General features: G+C 42.3%; 2 protein-coding genes across 6 annotated transcripts in view; both read left to right on the forward strand.

Moving 5' to 3' along the window:
• The window catches only part of TRIM2 (tripartite motif containing 2), a 79,030-nt gene extending 66,083 nt beyond the window's left edge, over positions 1 to 12,947 (forward strand). For all 5 annotated transcript variants that reach the window (XM_036031917.1, XM_036031919.1, XM_036031916.1 and 2 more), the window contains 4 exons: positions 1,537 to 1,705; positions 2,823 to 2,893; positions 7,469 to 7,609; positions 8,464 to 12,947. In XM_036031917.1, coding sequence (XP_035887810.1) covers positions 1,537 to 1,705; positions 2,823 to 2,893; positions 7,469 to 7,609; positions 8,464 to 8,616 — 534 coding nt within the window. In that variant the 3' untranslated portion in view covers positions 8,617 to 12,947. The remainder of the gene's footprint in view (positions 1 to 1,536; positions 1,706 to 2,822; positions 2,894 to 7,468; positions 7,610 to 8,463) is intronic.
• A 210-nt stretch (positions 12,948 to 13,157) lies between these two features.
• The window catches only part of MND1 (meiotic nuclear divisions 1), a 50,204-nt gene continuing 41,686 nt past the window's right edge, over positions 13,158 to 21,675 (forward strand). Inside the window, exons 1-2 of the mRNA XM_028521732.2 lie at positions 13,158 to 13,260; positions 18,425 to 18,490. Coding sequence (XP_028377533.1) covers positions 13,258 to 13,260; positions 18,425 to 18,490 — 69 coding nt within the window. The 5' untranslated portion in view covers positions 13,158 to 13,257. The remainder of the gene's footprint in view (positions 13,261 to 18,424; positions 18,491 to 21,675) is intronic.

Below are 21,675 nucleotides of genomic sequence, written 5' to 3' on the forward strand. Positions count from 1 at the left end.
TCAGATTACACCGCCTGTTCTGTGTGTTGCTTCATAATATATAGGAGAGATTTTTTGTAAAATCACATAGAGCTCTATCTTGTTCGGACACTTTAAGTCTCGGTGCCGAGGACAGCTGTGCTTCTTGCTGTCCCCTCATGTACCAGGCGTGCCTTCCGGTACATGAGCATCATGGGTGCCCTTTCTCCTTCCCTGTCTACAGTGACCTGTGCCATCGAGTTGTCCCACATGCCTTCTGGCTCATGGCTCATGGGCATGCTCCCAAACCTACCGTGTGGAACACTCACGACCAGGCACTTTAAAACAGGCACAGGAGACACGTCTGTCTGTGCCACGCCACCCAGACACCTTCGAGTGCCACACACTGGGTGCCCCATCAGCGTTTGTGGAATTAGTAAATAAACAGGGAAAGGAGTCAATACTTTATCAGCACCCCAGAAAATGGAGCTATAAAAGTAAAGGTGTAAGGCATGGGTCTAGGGGCAAAGAGGCCTCCAGTGCACACTGTGGCCTACTCAGCAAAATGAATACCATTTAAAATGCGTATGATAGAAATAATGCTTTCCTCCCATTTTAAAATACTGTGAAAACTGGAACCATTTAGTCATCATTTTACCCTAGAACACTGCTAGAGTTTTATAATTAACACATCAAGGAGATAATTGTTGAGTGCCTATTGGACACCAAGAAGTACGCTAGGCTCGGAATGAGTACATGGTGCTGGATAAAACAGGCATGGCTCCTGGCTGTGCGGAACTTGACTCTACTGCAGTTCAAGGGCAGATGACTGGCAATTTTGATGTGAATTATGATGTTAAATAATGACGATGATAGTTTCTCTTTTATGATGGCTTAATATAGGTTAGACTCTATACTACACACTTTACCTACATTGTTTAATTTTGATACATATTCTAAAAATACCATTGGAAATGATTGAGGTCCTTTTTTGGCATTTTTAAATATATGAGGAATCTGAAGCCTAAAGAAATTGCATGCGCTTGTGCTATACCAGCTGTGTCCAAAGCAAGCGACAGACAGAAGTCAGACTCCCTACTCCTTGTCCAGGAGTCTTTTGCTATATACCAGGCTGACCCCAGTTGAGGGGATTGCAGAACATTTTTGGTGGTGATTCCTTTAAAAAATAAGAATTTAGTTCTGGCTGGCATAGCTCAGTGGATTGAGCGCACGGGCTGCGAACCAGGCATCGGAGGTTCGATTCCCAGTCAGGACACATGCCTGGGTTGCAGGCACAGCCCCCAGCAACCGCACATTATGTTTTTCTCTCTCTCTTTCTCCCTCCCTTCCCTCTCTAAAAATAAATAAATAAAATCTTTAAAAAAATAAGAACTTCATATAAATATCAATAGCAGATAATAGATGGGACAGAGACAGTTTTCCAAGTCAGAGACCATCGTGGCATGAGTCACTGTGTACCCGTGTTTGCACATTTCAGTAAGTGGTTGCTAAGCAAAATGTCTGTCTTCATGTTCTGTGTTGCGTCTTCAACCTCACTGCTGTCTTTGTCTCCAACAGACAAAAATCGGGTCAGGAAAGCTGATGGGGCCCAAAGGAGTCTCTGTGGACCGCAACGGGCACGTCATCGTGGTGGATAATAAGGCGTGCTGCGTGTTCATCTTCCAGCCCAACGGGAAAATCGTCACCAGGTTTGGTAGCCGAGGAAACGGGGACAGGCAGTTTGCAGGTACACTTGACGGTAATACGTAAACCCCCTTTTTAATGCCCCTTCTGCTCACATTTGCATGGTGTTGGAGCATGTTGGAGACGCCTCACCCCCACTGTGTTTGCTGGCTTTGGGGAAGGTACTGGGGGTGAAATCTAAGCGAAATGCATGGTTAGGTGCTTCTCAATGACGCCCCCACAACTCCCCGCAGTAAGTTGAACTGCCATCCACGTGTGGCCTTTGTCGGTGGCACGTCACAAGTCAGAAGTCTAATCTTCAAATAGTAATAGTAAATAACATATAAATTTTAAGATCAAATATTTTTAAAGAAGAATGTTTGAGAAACAGTGGAGTAACTCCTATTTCTACCTAGCTGGAACTTTATTTAAAGAGCCTCTGAATGAGAAATTTTTCACGTTTCTAGGTGACTGTAGGAGAACAGGCGTTCAGAGTATGTGCTGATTGTGGGAAGGGCAGATCTTTCGTTTCTCTTCTTGCTGTACTACCTTGCAGTCACCAGCTTGCAGTCACAAGCTTACTTAGTTTTTCACATCTGCAAGAAGCTGAAAACAGTTTATTAAATTTCCTTCTTAAAAGGGTGTTTTTTCCATTTAACCTTAATTTGCATAATATTTCTTTGTGCTTTGTCTCCAGTTCTACCACATTCTGAATGTCACCGAAAATTAGAGAGTGTAGGTTTTCTGCTCTACTTTAGAAAAATCTTATATATTGGGGTCTTTTTTTCTCAATGCTGAGCATTACCATGTCTTTCCTCAGTGGGCCCTGGGGACCCTAAAATAACTAACATGTACTCAGGCAAGCTGGCAGATGTGACATTCAGATGGTGGTTTGGAGACTGAGTTCTGATGCTTACTGCTCATCTCCTCTTCCGTAGGGCTGCTGGAGCTTTTAGCTTAATCTGGAGGAAGTCGGAGTAGACAGTCAGAAGGGTAGAGTGATAGACATTCCATGTTGTCTGCAGCCGGGGGTCTGGCTGAACGATCTCTCAAGCTCTGAGTCTCCCCTTATTTGTTTTTTTTCTTAAATAACTCAGTACTGTGTTAAGTTTTATAACTGCCATGTTGCAATTATTTTTGTTGTGGTGGTCATCTCACATTCTTTTCCATCTTTATTGCAGGTCCCCATTTTGCAGCTGTAAATAGCAATAATGAAATTATTGTTACAGATTTCCATAATCATTCTGTCAAGGTACTGAAAACACATCAACTGTTCTTACCTTTTAACTGCTTTTATTGAGAAACTGGTCTGGGAGAAAATAACGCCATGGTCCCATATACACAGAGGACCTTAAGGAGTTAATGTTCAAGAGCGGATTTTGTTTCTCCTTAAAGAGGCAGGTTTTCATTTGGACACACACACTTTGGAGAGTCAGGAAATTGAACAAAATATGGGGGCGATGAGTCTCTTAACTAGAAACTGTGTAAATGGAGACGACTTGAAACTTAAATTTGAAAAAGCAATGGCTTGAACTTGGAGAGGCAGAACTTTCTGAAACGTAATGTTTTGTGGCTATTCAATAATAAAAACAAGATCACTTTTTTCAATTTTCTGCATCGTAAGGCCTTTCGAACAAAGTTAGATATTTAACTCTGCTACAACAGAACATTTGGGGAGGAAAATAGCCACCGCATGCGCTCACGTAGCACACCTCATACTTTGTAGGATGCTTTCACACCATCAGTGTTCCTGAGAGAACATGCCCACCCCCTCTCCCCAAATAGTGGAGCACATGGTTCTCACTAGGTATAGGGGGAAGAAAGATTTGATCTTCGTTCTGAACAAATCAGGAAATAAAAAAGTGGTTCAAAATAAGTTCCCCACTTATGGAAATGAGAAAATGTTCAGTAACATTCAGGACCAGGCTTCTCAAGGTGGGATGCACGTTCCATTGAAGGTATGCCAGGTGGGCACGGGCGGTGTACAGGTGGATGTTTTTAAGAGTCATATGTTTGCCTTAAGGGTTACCTTCTGACCATATCAACTGGTACTGGTTTGCACTTATCGAAGTGACATAAAATTTTCCTTGTAAAGTAAGTGTGCTTAAGTTTGAACTTTAAATTAAGGATAATAAGGAAATAGCATAGGTGCTATGCCAGGGACTGAGGTTTGTACTTGGAGACAGCCACGGAGCAAGCAGCATGAAAACATTAAGATGATTTGTCAGTGTTGGTAACTGGAATAGATGGAAGGGACTTCAACACCCAGAGGTACTTCCTCTTCTGTGTCCTTCACGGCTTCACTTCCCCAGCCCATTCGGGAAGATTTCTTTAAAAGGGTTAAGCTTTTCTGCTGGTTATGTCAGTTTGCCTCTGCAAAGAGTAGATGGAGCCCAGTGGGCTGTGGAGAGGGGGCCGGACGGGGGAAGAGGATGCCCATCGATCGGGCTGACTGCCAAGGCTGCCTTCTGCCACGCCTTCTCCCCTGAGTTGCTACCAAAGTAGTAGAACTCCACCCCCACGACCCCCACCTCCCTCAATGCCAGTAAGCCGCATGTTCTCACCTGCTTGGGACATGTCTTGACAAAGGGAAGACAGCAGTGGGGAAATCAATGGCAGGGGAGGAAGGAAACTGACAGCAAAGAGGCAGCAGAGACAGGGCTTGTGCCCCTCCTCCTGGGGGGCTCTCCCGGCCCCGTGCAAGAGCAAAACTATCCAAGGATGGCACAGGCTGTTACCCCATGCTGGCCTTCCTTCAGTTTATAGAGGCATCGTTCACTAAACTATATAATGGCCCTTCACCGGAAGAAAACCCATGTATATCCTAACAGTGCAAAGGCCAGCAAAGGCCAGCAGACGCCTGGCCACAGATGCTCTTTCCTGCCCCCTGCTGGAAGGCAATGATATTAGTCAAGTTGCTCTTTTCTACTAAGTACACCTGTGTCCCCAGAGCCTTTCCTGTCCCCGGGGTTCCAGGCAGCCTCTATGAGTCCTCTGGCATTGGTGTGTGGGACGCCCCCCATTTATCAGCCCTGCAGACACTGTAGAAGGAAATAAGACATATAAGCAACCAAAATGCAAGGCAGATAGCAATAAATATCTTCTCACAAATAGGTACATATAAAGTTCCGTAAGTATCTGGAAGAAAAGAGGAGATGTCTCAGACTATCAGGGAAGCCTTCCAAGTGGAGTGGTCTTTGAGGCAAGCAGAATTTGGAAATCGGAGAGGGATTATCATCAATGTTATGAAAACATGCCATACACACTCCAAAAAGCAAAGCTATAAAACATGATTTCAGGTCATACTTCCACCACTTACTATGTTTACACCCGAATAATTTATAAGCAGTTAATGACATTTTAGATGGAGGATATAGGAAATGTGAGAAATTTATAATTATTGATTCTGAAAACTCTTCATGTTTCCAGTACAGTAGAGGTAGATTATTTTAGTTAAACTCTATTTTCCTCTTACTTAAAATCAGTCTCTTTTTTGTCTTCTCTTTGATAACCATTGCCATTTAACTTTTATGGCTAGTTGGAGTTTTTGGTCTGTTTTTTGTTTGTTTGTTTTCCATATAACACAGAGCAGTTGGCAATAGGTCTGGATTCAAGTCACTTCTCCTGATAAATGTAGACACTATACCTTTAGGTCAGGGCTAACAAGTGGTCTGGTTAATTCTCTAGCTACCGTCGTTATGTATTTTCTTTTAGTGGCAAAACAAGTAAGAGTCCATCTGGCATCATCCGTCATTCCAAAATGACGCAGAAGCGCCCAAGCATTGAAATTGTGCCATGGAAAACCTACTGACTCAGAGAGAGAAATACAAAGAAGCCAACAAAAGGATTATTTGTAGGACTTAAAGAAAGGATCAGAGAATGATAAATTGGATCCTCACCTGCATCCAGACACTCTGATTGCTCTTTAAAATTAGAGTGTTTTATGTGAAGGGAGATAAACATAGTCAGGAGAGATTTTTGAAACATGGTATATCTTAGTATTGAGTTGGCCAAAAAGTTTGTTTGTTCCATGCAATGGCTCTGGTAGTGCCTAGTTGTCTTTAACTTTACTCAACAATTTTGTTAGGTTGCATTGTGACAGCTGTCATATCAGCATGCATTTAAAAAAATGATCAAAATTGGTGAATTTTTGTATAGCCATTTTAATACTGAAGATGGGAGAAAACACAGAACACTTTTGGTGTATTATACTTTATTATTTTAAGAAAAGTAAAAACACAACTGAAATGCTAAAAATGATTTGTGCAATATATGAAGAGACTGATAGAACGTGTCAAAAGTGATTTGCAAAGTTTCTTGGTATTGTGGACTTTTTGGCCAAATACTCCTTTGCTGTGGGGCTGTCACATGCACTGGAAGATGTTTAGCAGCACCCCAGGCCTCTACCCAGTAGAAGGCAATAGCAGGAGAGAGCTGACATACTCAAAGTATCCAAATCAATAGTTATTGGTGAAAATGAAAGATGTGTCTTTTATTTTACAGACAAAATGTAACAGACTTTTTGGCCAACTCATAAAATCTGGTTCTTGTCTTTGTCTTTTGCAAAGAAGCACAGAGGTAACTTGCTTACGTGGCAAGTAAGTAAGTAGTTCAGGAGGTGGTCAATTCAGGAAGTGGTCATGACTCCTCTTCTTTATCTTAAAGTAAGTTTAGCCACTTAGGGACTGAAGTGTCTCACTTTCCTGATATAAGTGACTGAAAGAGAGTCACTTAAGCCTTGCCGACCACAGAGATGGCAGTAGGAGAATCACTGAAAGGCCCCAGGGTCATCCTCACATCCGATCCGCACCCCGATGTAGTGCCCTCCCTCCATTTCACCTTGGAGGAACCCTTCCTCTCCTAGTGCTTTACCTGTAATACTTGCAGATTGCTAATGAGTCTTTCAGTACGTGGAGGCTGCATAATAATGCGAGCTTAAAATAATATCCTGGAGACATTTCAGAATCATTGAGTATCATCTGAATCATCAAGATAAAATTATGCTTACTATGGTCTTATCATTGAACACATTCATTCTCTCAAAATCAGTCATCTGTATTGGATGCGTATACAGTAACATTCTAGTGACAATAGTAATAAGAATATTTAATTAACTGCAACACCCCACTGCTTGCCCGTATCAGATTAGAGAACTCGTGTACGAGTTCTGTTTGCCTCCCTACTCTGTCCGCCTCCCTTCTCTCCATAGCCTTAGGGCCATAGAAACTCTAATTTAACTGAAATATATTCTGAAGACACATACCCACTGCCACCTCTGTCTGTCTCTGTGTGTGGGTCTGTGTGTCTTTCCCTCACACGCAGTCCATCTCCCCTGTTATGATTTAAGTCCTGCCTACTCTTCCTTGTTGTATTGACTTAGTAAAATGGTAATAAAATCTGGCCTAACAAAAGCCTCCTACTTTCTGACCCAACTCTGAATCATTATCCATCCTGTTAGAAATGCAATGCTTCTTGAAGTTTAGGTATTTATTTAAAGGCAGAAAGAATAGTATGTTGAACATTATAGCTCTACTTTCTCATACTATGTTACATTTGTATATATTTATAATTTATAATGGAAGTGTCTTTAATATAAGTATTCACTAACCAGATATAAGCTAGAAAAAAATGAGTTAAATAATAAATCAGATTTCTTTGGTAAGTTGAGAAATGACAATACGGTGTTTAGTTTGTAGATCTTTTAAAAGCATGTCTGACATCATAGGTCTTGTTATAAACAACCTGCTCCGATAGGAGTTTTTAAATCCATAACGTTGCCTCATCTATTTTCATTTAAAATAAAGCAATTTAAAAACACTTTACACAGGTGTTCAATCAGGAAGGAGAGTTCATGTTGAAGTTCGGCTCGAACGGAGAGGGGAACGGGCAGTTCAACGCCCCGACGGGCGTGGCAGTGGACTCCAACGGCAACATCATCGTGGCCGACTGGGGCAACAGCAGGATCCAGGCAGGTTCAAGTGCTCACCTATTCGTGTGGCGGGATTGGTGCTTGTCAAAAGTGGAGAATTAGTGGTCCCCAAATCTCAACGTTTTTCGTTCTTCATTTGGCCATGTCACAAGACCATAGATAATCTCACAGGAAGTGCTGAACTAAGGAAGGAGGAGTAGGAAGAGTGTCGGGGGTTGGGGCGTGGGGGGCAGAGAGGGGCTGCCACATAGCGACAGGAGATGATTCGACTGTGGGTGGTGGGCACACATGTCATACACACATCATGTGTCATAGAAATGTACACTTGAAACCTATATGGTCCTATGAACCAGTGTCACCCCAATACATTTAATAATTTTTTGAAAGGTAATATATTACCAGAGTAAAACCATCTAAACCAGGCATTTTGAACATGGATCCCACAGACCCCCAAAGGGGTTTGTGGATAGAATTCATGAGGTCCATTGAACAGAAATATTATATGATTTTTTTACTAACTTCTGATTAAAAGTTGTCATTTGCTTTAATTATGAATATAGGCAATAATCACAGTACTTTCTGCAATATTTATAAGTTTGTCATCCAGAGAAATCATAGTTGCAAACATCTCAAATTATCATTTATACTCATCACTACTTCACAACAAAAAGTTCTTATTAGACCCATCGCTGTTTCTTGTTATCTAATGTGTTGGTTCCAAAAGCACACATACTACTCTACTCAAAATTTAGTACAGTCTTGCCCTGGCTATACCTAGGGGATTACTCACATGCTTCTATTTTAACCACATTGGCATCAAGAGTTTTCTAACTCCTATGTCCTAATATTCCTTCAGCTTTTCCTATAACACTCTGACTCCATATTTTTGACAGGTTTTTGATGGAAGTGGGTCATTCTTGTCCTACATCAACACATCCGCTGACCCCCTCTATGGCCCCCAAGGCCTGGCCCTGACTTCGGACGGCCACGTTGTGGTCGCAGACTCTGGGAACCACTGTTTCAAGGTCTATCGGTACTTACAGTGACGGTGGGCAGCTGGACCGCCCCTTCCGAAGGTCTTGCACTATAAACTGGAATGGATTTCTCGGCGCGGGACCAGATTACACTAGACTTTTCATGCTAGAAGGAATCATTGGTGAACTTTCCAAGGTTATTTCTGAATGTAATAATTTCCTTAAAAACTGCATATCTGATTTCTGTAATTGACCTTTAGGGTTAAAAAAAGAGAGAAAGAGATCTCGTCTACTGAATCTGTAAAAACTGCAAAGTTTCACACCTGTGATCTATGGCTTATAGGACAGGGATTTATGTAGTTAAACTAATTTTGCAAATCAAACAAGCGTTAAAAGAAAACCTAGAAGATTTAAAGGTATCTGTTAGTCCGGTGAATGGTAGCCTTTGCACAGAGCTTCCAAAAACAAAACGAAAACAAAATCTGTTGTAGTTATATACTTTAACCTCAGTCACAAGACCTGGGGGATCTTCTAACCTCACTTTTACACTAGGTATGACTCTTGTGACATTTTTTTGGTTATCAACAACTACATATAAATTACTTTAGGAAAACAAATAAGACTGTCTTACAAAATCCTCTCACCTGTGATTAGCAGGCCTCTGAGTTTAGCACTTAAAAATAAATGCAGATTCTCCATCCTTCCCAGGTTAGATCAAAGATTTTTTCGTGTGTGTGTGTGTGTGTGTGTTCTTTTCACCTTCTCTTTTCTGCTCACCTTGTATCAAAAACAAAGTACATTTTCAGGGAAACCTGAAATTCCTAATGTTTTGAAAAGCATATTACAATAGTAATGGTACCTGCTGGTAAACAGCCCAACTCCAGGTCCATGCACTGGAATGTAATCACGAGAAAGTTAGTCATGTTTTATGTGCCATGTTCTCACATGTGTCTCTCTTCTTCCACTTCATGAAAGCGAAAGGTTTACCTCCTGCAAAGTGTCAGCACATGTAATAGGACACCAGTATCCTAGGACAGAGAGCCATAAGTAGCCCTTTGGAGGACGGATGGTGTCAACCAAAGGCATGTGGTTGAGTAACGGTTTCCCCTTAGAAAGCAAGTGTTACCAAAGTTGTGAAAGCATTACAGGTAAGGGCATGTTATGGTTATTTATCGTTGTCTAATGAATAGTAGAGGCATTAAAGGACTATGTATACATGATTAGGGTAAGGTAGAATGTATCATATATATCTATCTATATATATATAGCTGAATCTTCGGTGTATTGACATAGGCAGCACTCGGAAAGACAGGAGCATCACGCAGCCTTTCTTCAGCACATTCCTTTGCAGAGCAGCTTCCAGCCGTCCTCGCAGAACAAGCCCTAAAGCAGATCGAATGTTTGCCGTTTTCTAGGCATGATGGTATCAGCTGACTTCGCATCAGAAAATGACCTTCTGGTCTTTCAAAAATAAACACAAAAACCAAAAACAGGTCAAAAGAGAACAGTTGAACTTGAGTTACTTTGAAAGGACATATAAATGCATTTTGAGAAATGTTCAGAATAATTTAGTCAATAATTAATCTGTCATTGAGACTGTAAAATAAGATGTGATTTATTTTCACTGCTTAATTTTCTACTCAGTTCTACCAAATAGGATGTCATGTTTGGCATTTTCAGTAATGACTTTGGGATTTTTTTCACTGAAAGCACCTTAGAACTGTACTGTAAGAAAACATGGCCCATATGTATAATTATATGAATGTGATGTTTATCGCTTATTAATTTATAATTCAGTGATTCTCTTCTGTAGGAATTTTTAAATTTAAAAAGGAAATCTAGTTACTTCCCATTGTCTATCAAATCTATGCCCAAATCAGCCTCTGAAAAAAAATTTCAGAAAGATTTACATTTAGATTTAGTACTTTTTTAGTTTAGGTAGAGTCTTCAAAATATTTAAGATTGTGATAAAGTTATAAAATTCAATAACATTTTTAGAGCGTTAAGATCCTGTTTCCTAGCATTAGTGAAATAAGTCTTTGACGATAGATGCTCATATGTAACAAGTGCCTGCCAGGCGCCGGGAGCTCTCCCGGGCCCTGGGGACATAGTGACGGAGGAAACAGACAACGCCCTGCCCTCTTGGAGCTTACCCTCTAGGGAGGGAATTTCATCTTGCCCTTGAGTAATATTCTGCCCTTTATTAATATTCTGCATCTTGCCCTTTATTACTCTTCTGCATATTTCAGTTGGCTAGGCTTTTGATAGCTCTTAGACTATTTAAAAGAAAACTTTTTAAATTGGTTAAATTAATTTTAGCTTATTTTCACAAGTAAAAATGGCTTCCTATTTAGATTTGTCACAAACTATTGAACTTCAGACTAGTTTACTTAAAGGTTTTTTTTTTTGCACATTTAAATTACATGTGTGAATTTAGAAATTAACCAGCCATCATACTGTATCATGCTGAGTATCTCAACTAGTAGATTGAAGACAAAGCTAATTTTTTTTACATGTCAATACTGGCGCAAACTGGAATGAAAGAATAGATACTTTGATTCAGACCTGTTTATCTGTTCCTAAAACACATGCTAAGGGCACTCCAGGAAACACTATATTCCTCCCCCAGATATATAATCATATATATGTTAAAATATACATAACATTTCATATTTGGATACATATGTGCATTTACTGTATTTCCTGGTAAGCATATTTTAGGGGGAAAGTGCTGCTAAGATACAAATAGGCAAGATTTAAGTGAGATTTCGTCACATTCTATGGAAAATGGTTTCTGGTAAACTGAGAAGGATATTAAAGTAAGTGACTTTGTTTCTGGGCTCCCATTATTGCTTGATTTCTCTTTGTCACGTGTACAGAACCTGTCATACACTCATGATAAGTAGCACTGAAAAGTTACCCATTCAAATTTCCCCTGGGCACTAGGGTAAAATATTGCCAGTTAGAATGTAAAGGTCAATGGCACTGCATTCTCTCCCGATACAGACCTCCCCTGCTGGACATGGGGTGGCAGAGAGTCACTTGACCATTCAGAAACACACGAATACAAAGCCTTTATGACTGTTCGCCATTTTTTTAAATGGTACTTAGTATCTTGATCAAACTTTTGTCTCCAATAACTAAACAAGCCCCCTAGTTCCTTATTTTTATTTATTCTTTGAGTAGATTTGAGGCAAATACATACTACAGGTCCATGCAACTAGAACACACTTGCTCCTACTACTAAATATACAGGGTATGTCCTAACAGGGAGTGAACTGGAACAGTGGTACGCCAGCAAGTGGCAATGGACCCTCCTCATTAAAGGGTTCACGTAAATGCTTTGGTAACGCCTCCTGAGTTCATTGGAAGGAATGCCAAGTAAACATCAGGTCCTCTGCAGATTGCTTCAAATGGGAAAAACCTTTGTACGTTTGGACTCGATAGTATCCTCTCTAATCACCAGCTTCTGGAAAGGGAGGAGTATTTTTAGTTTCATAACTTTTAAAAAGACGTTTCCAGGTAGGACAAAATTAAAGCTATTTGCTGCAAACATTATCTAATTTTGCTTAGACCCGAAAGTTGTAATACTGTTGCATTCTGTAAACATTGCAGGGTTTTAAATTTTACAATTATTTTAATATTTTTGATAACTAGGAATCTAGTATTGCCATAAAGGAACTAAGTGCCCATTAAAGATTTGCTTGGTATAAATAAATAATTTTTTGTTTGTTTTAAATGACAGTAAGCTACAAATCATGGTGTTAATAAACTTTCTGAAGATGAATTGTGTGGCAGTGATTGTGAGGTTTGTTTGTGGAGAACGTATGAAAGCTACTAATATTCTAAAGCCGATGAATTAATTGGCTCTGTTGTTCCAATGAATGTACAGCACTTTCATGGACCTTTGAAAGCAGCGCAGCCTTAAACTCGCTTTTGCTTTATGACATGGAATGTTCTGTCATCGAGAGTGTGTTTTTGTAATAGGATTCTTTGTATCATTCTCAGTTCTACAGCCTTTCAATCCTATGTATGAGCATAAAGATTTTTTGCTTCCTTTATTTTCTTTTTAAATTTTGTACATTCCATCTTTATAGGTCTGTTTCATATGTTTTGTGTATAGAACACTACGCCTTGCGCTCATCGATACTGATTGATACATGCTCATTTGTTCTTTTATGAATCAAAATGCTGACTGCCTATTTAAAGAAAAGAATAAACGCTGTGCATCGAAGTGTTTGTATGTTCATAGCTACATACGTACCACAGTATTTTGGATGCTTTAGTCTACAATAAAACTTTAATTCTGTCTTGAAACATAGGAGAAACAAGATTCATGTGTATTATCTTTACCATGCACAAAAAAATCTCAAATCATTTTAATAAAGCTTGTTTTCTCCGTTTCCAGAGTGAATGTTTATTTAATATACTCTGTTTTCTAGTGGAAGGAAATGAAAGAATGTTCTAGAATTTGTGGAAGCTAGCAATACCTCAACGAAACTTGACACGGAGATCCCACCACACCCCTGGTGGCCTCTCCGCGGGGCCACCAGGGGTCGCTGCGCGCCTTCGGGGAGAGGGTCGGTCTCTCCCACCCCCTCCCTTCCGTTGCCCCGCCCCTGGGCGGGGTTGGCGCCAAAATTAAATCGTGGGCGGGCCCCGCCCCTCGTCCCCAGCGCAGGCCTGGCCACGGAGAAACGCGCCGCCTACGCCATGGTAAGGGCTGAAGTCACGCTCTCGGGTCCCCCTCCTCTCCAGTCTCCGGGCTGCGGGGGTCCGGGTCTTGGCGGGCTTCGGGGCCTGGTGCTCGGTCCCTGGGCCTCACCCGGAGGGGCCGCTGAGACGACGCCTTCCGGGCGCGACGGGGCGGCCCCGAGCGCGTGCCAGCCTACCTGCCTCCGCGGGGCGCCCGGAGGCCGAAAGTCTACGCAGAGATGCGCGCGCCCCCAGCGCGCTCCGGGGCCGCCGGGACGCCCCCGCTTTTGCCCCCGCCGGCGCTCTCCCTGCGAATTAGCTTCTACACGCGTAGCGTTCGCGAGCGTGGCCTGAGTGTCTCCCAAACTCTGCGATCTGTCCGAAGGAAAACGAGTCCCTTCCGAACATGGGCCCCTGCTCCCCGGTTTCGGCCACCAAGAAAACGTGGCCCCTTATGAAGAACTAAGAAAGAAAAGTGTCGGGGAGACGGGGCGGAACGCCCTATGCCCCAAATGGCTCTCGGTTTTTGACGATCGAGTGGCTGTGTGCATCGCAGCGTGTAGAGCACGTTTCTGAATGGCTCGGTTTCAAAAGTACCCCAGTGAATCTTCATTTTATGCCAGTTAGATGATTTCTGTGAAATCCTGCCCCGGGCTGCAGGTCTGTAGGGAGTTGGTCGTTTGATTAGGGCAGCGCCGCAATTAGTTTGTCCTTGCGCGCCGTGATGGGTTAAGTGCTGGTAAGGTTCCAAATCGTCTCTGAAGTTAATGTCTTTGTAGTCCTCAAGTCATTTTCATAACCTTCAGAGTTTCATGCTGTTTTTTTTTTTTTTTTGCTTCTGTTGGCAGAGAATCAACACCTAATTAAATGGATCAAGACTTTAATATCTTAATTTAGTTCAGTAGCCGTTATTTTGCCGAGCTGGTTGATGGTAGACGTGGATGTAGGTTGTACGATGTTTATTTGAAGATACTTGTCCAGATGTAATTAGAACTGATAACGGCTTCTTTGTGGTTAAACTACCATCCGAGCCACCTGGGCGTGAAATTATGTAAGAAGCCAAACAGGACCACCCTTAAATCTGTTACCAGTGCTCTGTGATACCGTATTTCTCTGACAGAGTTCCTGGCCCAATGGAACTGACTGCTGATAACTGTGCAGTGCAAATGCATTAACTTTGTCCTTGTACCTAATCTCTCTCTACTCATAGACCACCTTCTAATGTGTAACGGTTTCACATGCTGTTAACTATTCAGATTCTCACCTCCGATAATGGAGAAATATGAAGCAAATTAGAAAACTTTTTGTAAGCTACATACTTCCTATTTTTATTAATGATTAAGAAACAAGTTCAATGTTTTGCTGATCAAAGATAACTTTTTGTTCTCTTTCCTGGTTGTGAATTAATAGCTGTTTTGATTTGGTTGGGCTTGCAGAGTAGACAGTTATTCTAAGTCCAGGCGTATTTTTGGAAGTGGAGAAATACCATGTAGTCTGCCACTTTTGAGGGCTGTGAATATCAGCTACTTTTAATTTTGCAAAATTTTATTGTAATTGATCGACAGGGCTGACTTTAGGGATTCTGTAACTCCTCATTGGAGAACGTTCCTTTGTTGTCCTCAAGTCAAGTTTTGAGTCCCCTTACTTACTGGTTTGAGTGCATCTCTAACTTACACTATCAGGAGATTTTCTTTAATCTTAAGTATTAAATGAGCTTTTTTTTTTTAAGAGAAATTTCCAAATACAGATTAATATGGAATCCTTTCACATTAGTTATTTTAACTCCAGCCACGATAATCTGCGACTGTGGTTAATAGTAAAGAGTGCTTGTAGTCATAAAAGAGGCAGATGAATAAATGAACCTGAAAGCAATGTATTTGGATGATACAGCTCATCCACAGCCCTTGAGGAACTTTCATGGCTGTGAGCTGGGTGTTAAGAGTGTTCCTAAAACTGTCCCCAGCACGCTAGATTTCTCTCATTGCCTGCCCCTGGGTGGTAGGTTCTTGGGCCAATAGGTCTCTCCGAGGAACTGCTTATAATGCTAAAACATTAGGATGAGGAGCCTTTCCTAAAGTGTTGAATCTGTTTTTCGCTGATACAGCCGCAGACTGAAAACCTGAAGGGATGCTCACTGCTCTGCGAGTGCCCCCGCTATGGTCTCTAGACTCTGGGGTGGGAAAAGCAGTGTTCTCAATCCTGGGGCACAATTAAAGCGCCTGGAAAAGATTCTGTAAATTAGCATACCCAGGCTGGGGCCCCTTCCCAGAGATTCTGATTCCGTTCTTATGGGATGTGCATGGGCATCAGTGTTTTTTAAAAGCCCCTGACATGATTCTAACGGCAGCTTGAGACCCCTCGGACTAGCCGACTGACCTGAGGAAGCCTTCACACTGAGCGTGCATTTCGTGCTTGGTTTGTTCAGGTACTGCAGAGGACTGTGGAAGGCCTCTGACACAGCTGGTAAAGCCATATTGGACTCTAGCTCCCTACCCTGCATTTAGGGCACAGGTCTACCTACGATTTTTCTGCTTCACCTCTCTAAGCCAGGCTGTAAATGGTTATCGCAGAATCTCTTCTTCTTATTTCACCCTGTACCATATTTATGGGAGTGCAGTGGGTGTTGTGGGGTTTGGGGACTAACAGCCTCAACTTTTTTTTTTTAAGATTTTATTTATTTATCTTTAGAGAGGGAAGGGAAGGAGAGAGAGAGAGAGAGAAACATCAATGTGCCTGCAACCCAGGCATGTGCCCTGACTGGGAATTGAACCTGCAATGCTTTGGTTTGCAGCCCGCACTCAATCCACTGAGCTACGCCAGCCAGGGCCAGCCTCAACTTTTAGGTTAGGGTTTTACATGGTCCTGATACTAAGGTTTGGCCTTTATGCCAGCTCTGTCTAACCTGGCACTAAACCCTGAGCAGGCAAAGGCAGTTCGTGTGCTGAAGATTCTCATTCTGCTGAGAGAGACAAGCAAACACATCTTTTTAACTGTAGTGAGTGACTGGATGAAAGTGTCTCCTAGGGACACAGCGGGGCACTCGGCCCAGCCAGGGAGCTGGGGGAGGTTCTCTTAGAGGACACCTGAAGGCAGCCTCGGGAGACTTTTCGGAGTTTGGAATAGGTAAGAAGAGAAGGTGTTTAGGTAGAACAGCATTTTGAAAGGCACAGAAATGGGAAAGAGCATTCTACGAGTGGAGAACTGCAAGTAATTTTTGTATTACAGCTCAAATTGCTTAGCTCTCCATGTTTCTATGGTAGAAGTTGAGGTGGGGAGGGGCACCTGTGAGAGTGGATGGGGTCAGGTGATATAGGGCCTTTGTAGGTCACTCCTGGGGTACTGGGTGCTTCCGGTGGTGCGGAGCCATTGAAGGCTTTGGACAGTGCAGAACTGGGACTGGGAGGTTGAGATGAAGTGTGTTGGGGGCCTGCAGGTACGTTGCAGGAGGCAGATACGGAAGGCCTGAGTTGAGGTAGAGGTGGTGGGGACGGAGCAGGCAGTGTGATGAAGCCACCTGGGATGACTGCTGGGCCCCTGCTCTGGCTGGGGTACATGGTGGTATCTGACTGAACTCCGGATCTAGGACAGCAGGTCTGGGGCGTAGATAGGGGAGAGGGGGAGTTCAGCGTAGGCCTGCTGAGTTTGAAGTGTGGCCAGCAGGCAGGTAGGTACAGGAGATCAAAGCTCAGGAGCACGCTCAGGAACTCTTCTGGAAAGATTTCAGGACTCTGTGTGTTAGGAAAAACCATGAAGGCCAATGACATCAAAGGGAAGGTGTGAGGAGGAGAAGGCAGCCCTGAAGAGCCCTGGGGAGCTGCAGTGTGGAGAGTAGACAGAGAAAAAGGGGGGAAACGTAAACTTGAAGGTTACTTCTTTTACCTGCACGACTCATCAAGGAGCACAGGATAATTTCATTGCTGTGAAGGTGAGCTGGCGGGTTTCTAGGCTCTGCAAGTGGAAGAGAGACTCATACTCGGGTATAGATTCAGAGCGGCGATCCCAAACCCCTCTCTCCCCGTGTCATGGGCTCTCCTGTTCTGGTGGAGTTTTGGGTTGGAGAGGGTCAGTCTTTCATTGTTGTTTTATTTATGCCTGCTTTTTAAGTGGTATAAAGTGTTTTCAAATTTTTTATGTGCGATTTCTGAGAAAAATGCAAATCTTAAACGTTAGTGCAGAGTCCTCTGTTAGAGCGCTAGAAGTGATTATTCTCTCCTGTCATTTTCTGTGAGTCTCTGCACTGAGGAGATCTGGCTTTTCTTCTGCTCTTTTTATTTTGGACCGTGTGTACAATAGATAGTAAAGTTTACTAACATACATTTTAGTTACATAGTATCTTACTTCAAGTTGGCTCGAAGAATATTAGTAACTTGAAGGAGGCTCCATTGCCTACTTGGGTAGGTTTTCCTTTCTCCAGCCCACCCTCGGCAATGCCAGATGACTGTCTTCCTAAAATGCAGTTCTAATACGGTCACTCCCTGCTTTAGAAAGTGTGTGCTAGCTGTTCACTGCCTAGAATAGAGTCCACTCCCTTCGGCTGGACAGTCAGCCATCCAGCATCTGACCCCAGACCACCTTTCTCACCCCACCTGCCACTCCCTCTTCCTGTGCCATACAGAAGTCATCCACGGTCTTTCTGGAGCATTCTGTGCCTTAACATTGTGCCCGCGCATGGTTAGTGATCTGTCCAGGACGCCTTTCTCACCATTTCTCAGCTCCCGAAATCCTTCTCGTGCCCAGCTGTCCTAGCGAACTCTCCTCCCTCCTCAGGCGGAATCAGCTCACTCCGGCCACTCGGAGGAGTTCCTTCTGTTCTGTGAGACAGTCTGTGCGTGTTACATATCTGTCCATCAGTTGTACGTAGTTACGCCTGTTTGTCTTCTTTGAGACATTGTAAGTCTTTTGAAGGTAAACACAGTGATTTGTCATTGGATCACTTGATAAACAATGAATTTCTACAAAATGCCAGGCTCTCTGTCTCAGTCAGTTTTTATTGTGCTGGCTGCACCTCTCACAGCTCGGTACAGTAAGTAAAATAGTCAGAATCAGTCCGTAGGCCTGGCTCTGAGTGTTGTCAAACCTGTTGGTGTCAGACAAGCTCATTCATAAAATTTCTGATGTTTTGGACCAAGTCCTTTTAAACGGCAGTGTTTAAAAATACAGTTTGGTTTTTGTTTTTGTGCTTTAGTCAAAGAAGAAAGGACTGAGCGCGGAGGAGAAGAGAGCCCGCATGATGGAGATTTTTTTTGAGACGGTAAGTCGTTTTCCCTAAGATGTTTAGTATTTTGCATAATTTTTCCTTACACATATGTCATCCAGTGTTAACCGTACCTTTTTTATTCACCAATACTCACCAGTTTTGTGAAGAATGAATAAAATTCTGCAAACATTTGTGGCACTTATGAGGTGTGAGGCACAAGAGGATCTTACCCCAGCGTTCACAGGGCGTCTCCTACCCCAGGGCCCCTGCAGGGCACACCCAGAGCTCTCTGAGGCACATTCGATTGCATCCTCTTTCTGCCTGTAGACAATGAGAATAGCGCACCTCTACCGAGTGTCTCCTAAGCCACTTGGTGTAGTTTATCTGACTGCATCCTTTTTAACTCTATGGGAACAGCACTGTTGTTATCATTCTCATTCTACAGATCTGGACATTGAGATACAGCTTAAAACACTAGCCCTGGATCTCAAGAAATAGAAGAGATGATAGTACGAGGATTTAAACCCAGGGGGCGTCATCTGACTTGAAAGGCAGGGCTGAACACTGCCTCTTTGCATTTATAAAGCAGTCTATGGTGTAACACATATGTGATGGTACATAGGCCTCCTTAATTTTTCTGCTTATTTGTGCCTGCCAGAAACAGGAAATGTTTTGAAGTTTCCTCTCCTAAGTGGCAGAGCCAGGATCCAAATTCAGCCACTTGGCTCTGAAGCCTGTTTTCTGTACCAGGCTGCTACATAGGGGCTTTTCTTAGCTTCCAGGGTAAAGTCCATGCCTTTGACCTATGAAGAACATGCACTTGGGACTTAGCCCACTACCTGACTAGACCTTCAGAGTCTGGTCTGGCCCCAACCTACCGGCTATTTTCATTGTATATTAATGTGAACAAGGTGGGGGAAATGGCAAAATAGAATATGAAATTAATAAGTAGTGCACATCCTTGGCATTTTCATTTTCATAATGCTGATTCTCAGTAAAACAAGTGAAATATTCTGGATTCATCTTTTCTGTTTTAATAAAGATTTTATTTACCTTTGGAGAGGAGAGAAGGGAGGGAGAAGGAGAGGGAGAGGAACAGCAATGTGTGAGAGATATATCCATCAGTTGCCTCTTGTACACCTCACCTGGAACCTGGTCTGTAACCCAGGCATGTGCCCTGACTGGGAATCGAACCGGTGACCTTTTGGTCTGCAGGCCCATCCTCAATCTACTGAGCCACACCAGCCAGGGCAACTTTTTCCTTTTAAACTATTTGCCTTCTAGGTGTGATCTTACTGATCTCACATACGATGACTGACTAAAAATCATTGGCAGTTCTAAACAGACTATCATATTAATGAGGATATGATTAGGAAGATAGATTGATGAAGTTTATACATGAGGATTATAATTATTTGTTCTGCTGAGTTGAAACATTTTCCTTATGGTCTCAGAGCAAGAAAAGTAGATTTAATTCCTACCAGGCAGTGGCAAGTTGGGGAGAATGGTGAGGAAATTATTTTTTCCTTTCTGATATTGTTAGAATTTTCTCAAATATCAAAATTGGCTATTTGTAATTGCAATGTTCTTCAATTCTACTCTTAATTATAGTCATGCACAGCTTAACGATGGGCTCCATTCCAAGAAGTGCTTTGTTGGGTGATGTTGTTGTTACAGGAACTTAGGCAGTAGAGCCCACTACACGCCTAGGCTACGTGGTGCAGCCCATCGCTCCGAGGCTACAAGCCCCTGCAGCTCACTGCTGAAGGAAAGAACGCGATGGAATCAAGCACAAGAGAAGATGATGCAACAGACGCAGTAAACACGAGATATATGAGTCTGCTGCCAGCATAGCATAGCATAGCATAGCATACTGTTTTACAGCAAAGTTTTTTTTTTTTTATGAACAGAAAGAGTACACTCTACAATAATGGTAGAACGTTCAGTACAGTAAACACATAAACCAGTAACAGTCCTTACTATCATCATCAAGGATCATATACTGGACAGAATTGTGTGTGCTCTACTTACATACAGCTGGCAGCGCAGTGGGTGTTACCCCGGCCTTTCCACAGCCTGTGAGTAGTGCTGGCACTGCTGGGACGGCAGCTGAACGTCACTGGGCGATAGGAATTGTTCAGCTCCGTTATGATCTTATGGGACATTGACCGAAGTGTCATCATGCAGTACATGACTGTAATTGTATTAATTGGTGGATTGATTGGTTTCAGTTCTTATATTCCTATGTATGTTCATTCATATGGTATGTGTGTGTATATATATATATATATATATATATATATACACACACATATATTTGAAGTTGCGAATGTACTAGAGAAAGAATTCTTCGACTGTTACATTTAAGAAGAACGTGGGAGCAGTATAACTCAATGATAAAGAACTTGTACCTGAAGTCTGTTTCACCTAATAGCTTTGTGATCTTAAGAAAGTAATTTGACCTAAGTATCAGTTTCCTCACCTATTAAGGAGGATGACAATAACGGTACCCAGCTCACAGTGTTGTTACAAGAATTAGATGAGATAATCTGTGTAAAACATTGCAATACCTAGGTCATAAGAACTTAATGAAAAGTTATCTAGTGGTATCTTACACATTTTGTTTGTTTGTTTTTTGGTAAGGGCTAGAACCATTGTGTTCATCTCTCCTTTATTATGTTCCTTTTATGCTGGGGAGAAATAATATATACTTGTCCATTTTCTGTGTCCATTTAAATGACCACATTTTAGTTCTGCGGCTAGTTCTTTGTGAGCTCATTTACGAACACAGCGACCATACTGGGGCAGCCGCCACGCCTGGGGCTCTTCCTTGATGCCCGCATGTAGGCACACGTCTCCAGGAGGACGTGACCTGTTTCCAGGAAATCTACAGTGTTTGCAAATAGGTTTGATTCATTTATTTTTTAATGCGTTGGAGGCCTAAATCCGGTAATCCATTGCATGTTCTCTGAGACCCTAATGTGTTATTTTTAAACAGTTTATTCCCCGTGTGCAAAAATTGGTTTCACATCCTAAGACCAACAACTTAGTATTTTCCTTAATTTACTAAATCTTAAGTTTAGTGAGATGATGTTACTTTTTCTACCATTTTATTATGAAAGGCAAAAGAATTTTATAGTGATACCTGTGTGTTCCACACCTAAATTCTACCATTAACATTGTACTCTACTTGCTTCATCACATATATGTTCACCTATCCACTCCTTTATCCATCCATC

The sequence above is a fragment of the Phyllostomus discolor genome, chromosome 8, assembly GCF_004126475.2.
Source record: "Phyllostomus discolor isolate MPI-MPIP mPhyDis1 chromosome 8, mPhyDis1.pri.v3, whole genome shotgun sequence".
NCBI lineage: Eukaryota > Metazoa > Chordata > Mammalia > Chiroptera > Phyllostomidae > Phyllostomus > Phyllostomus discolor.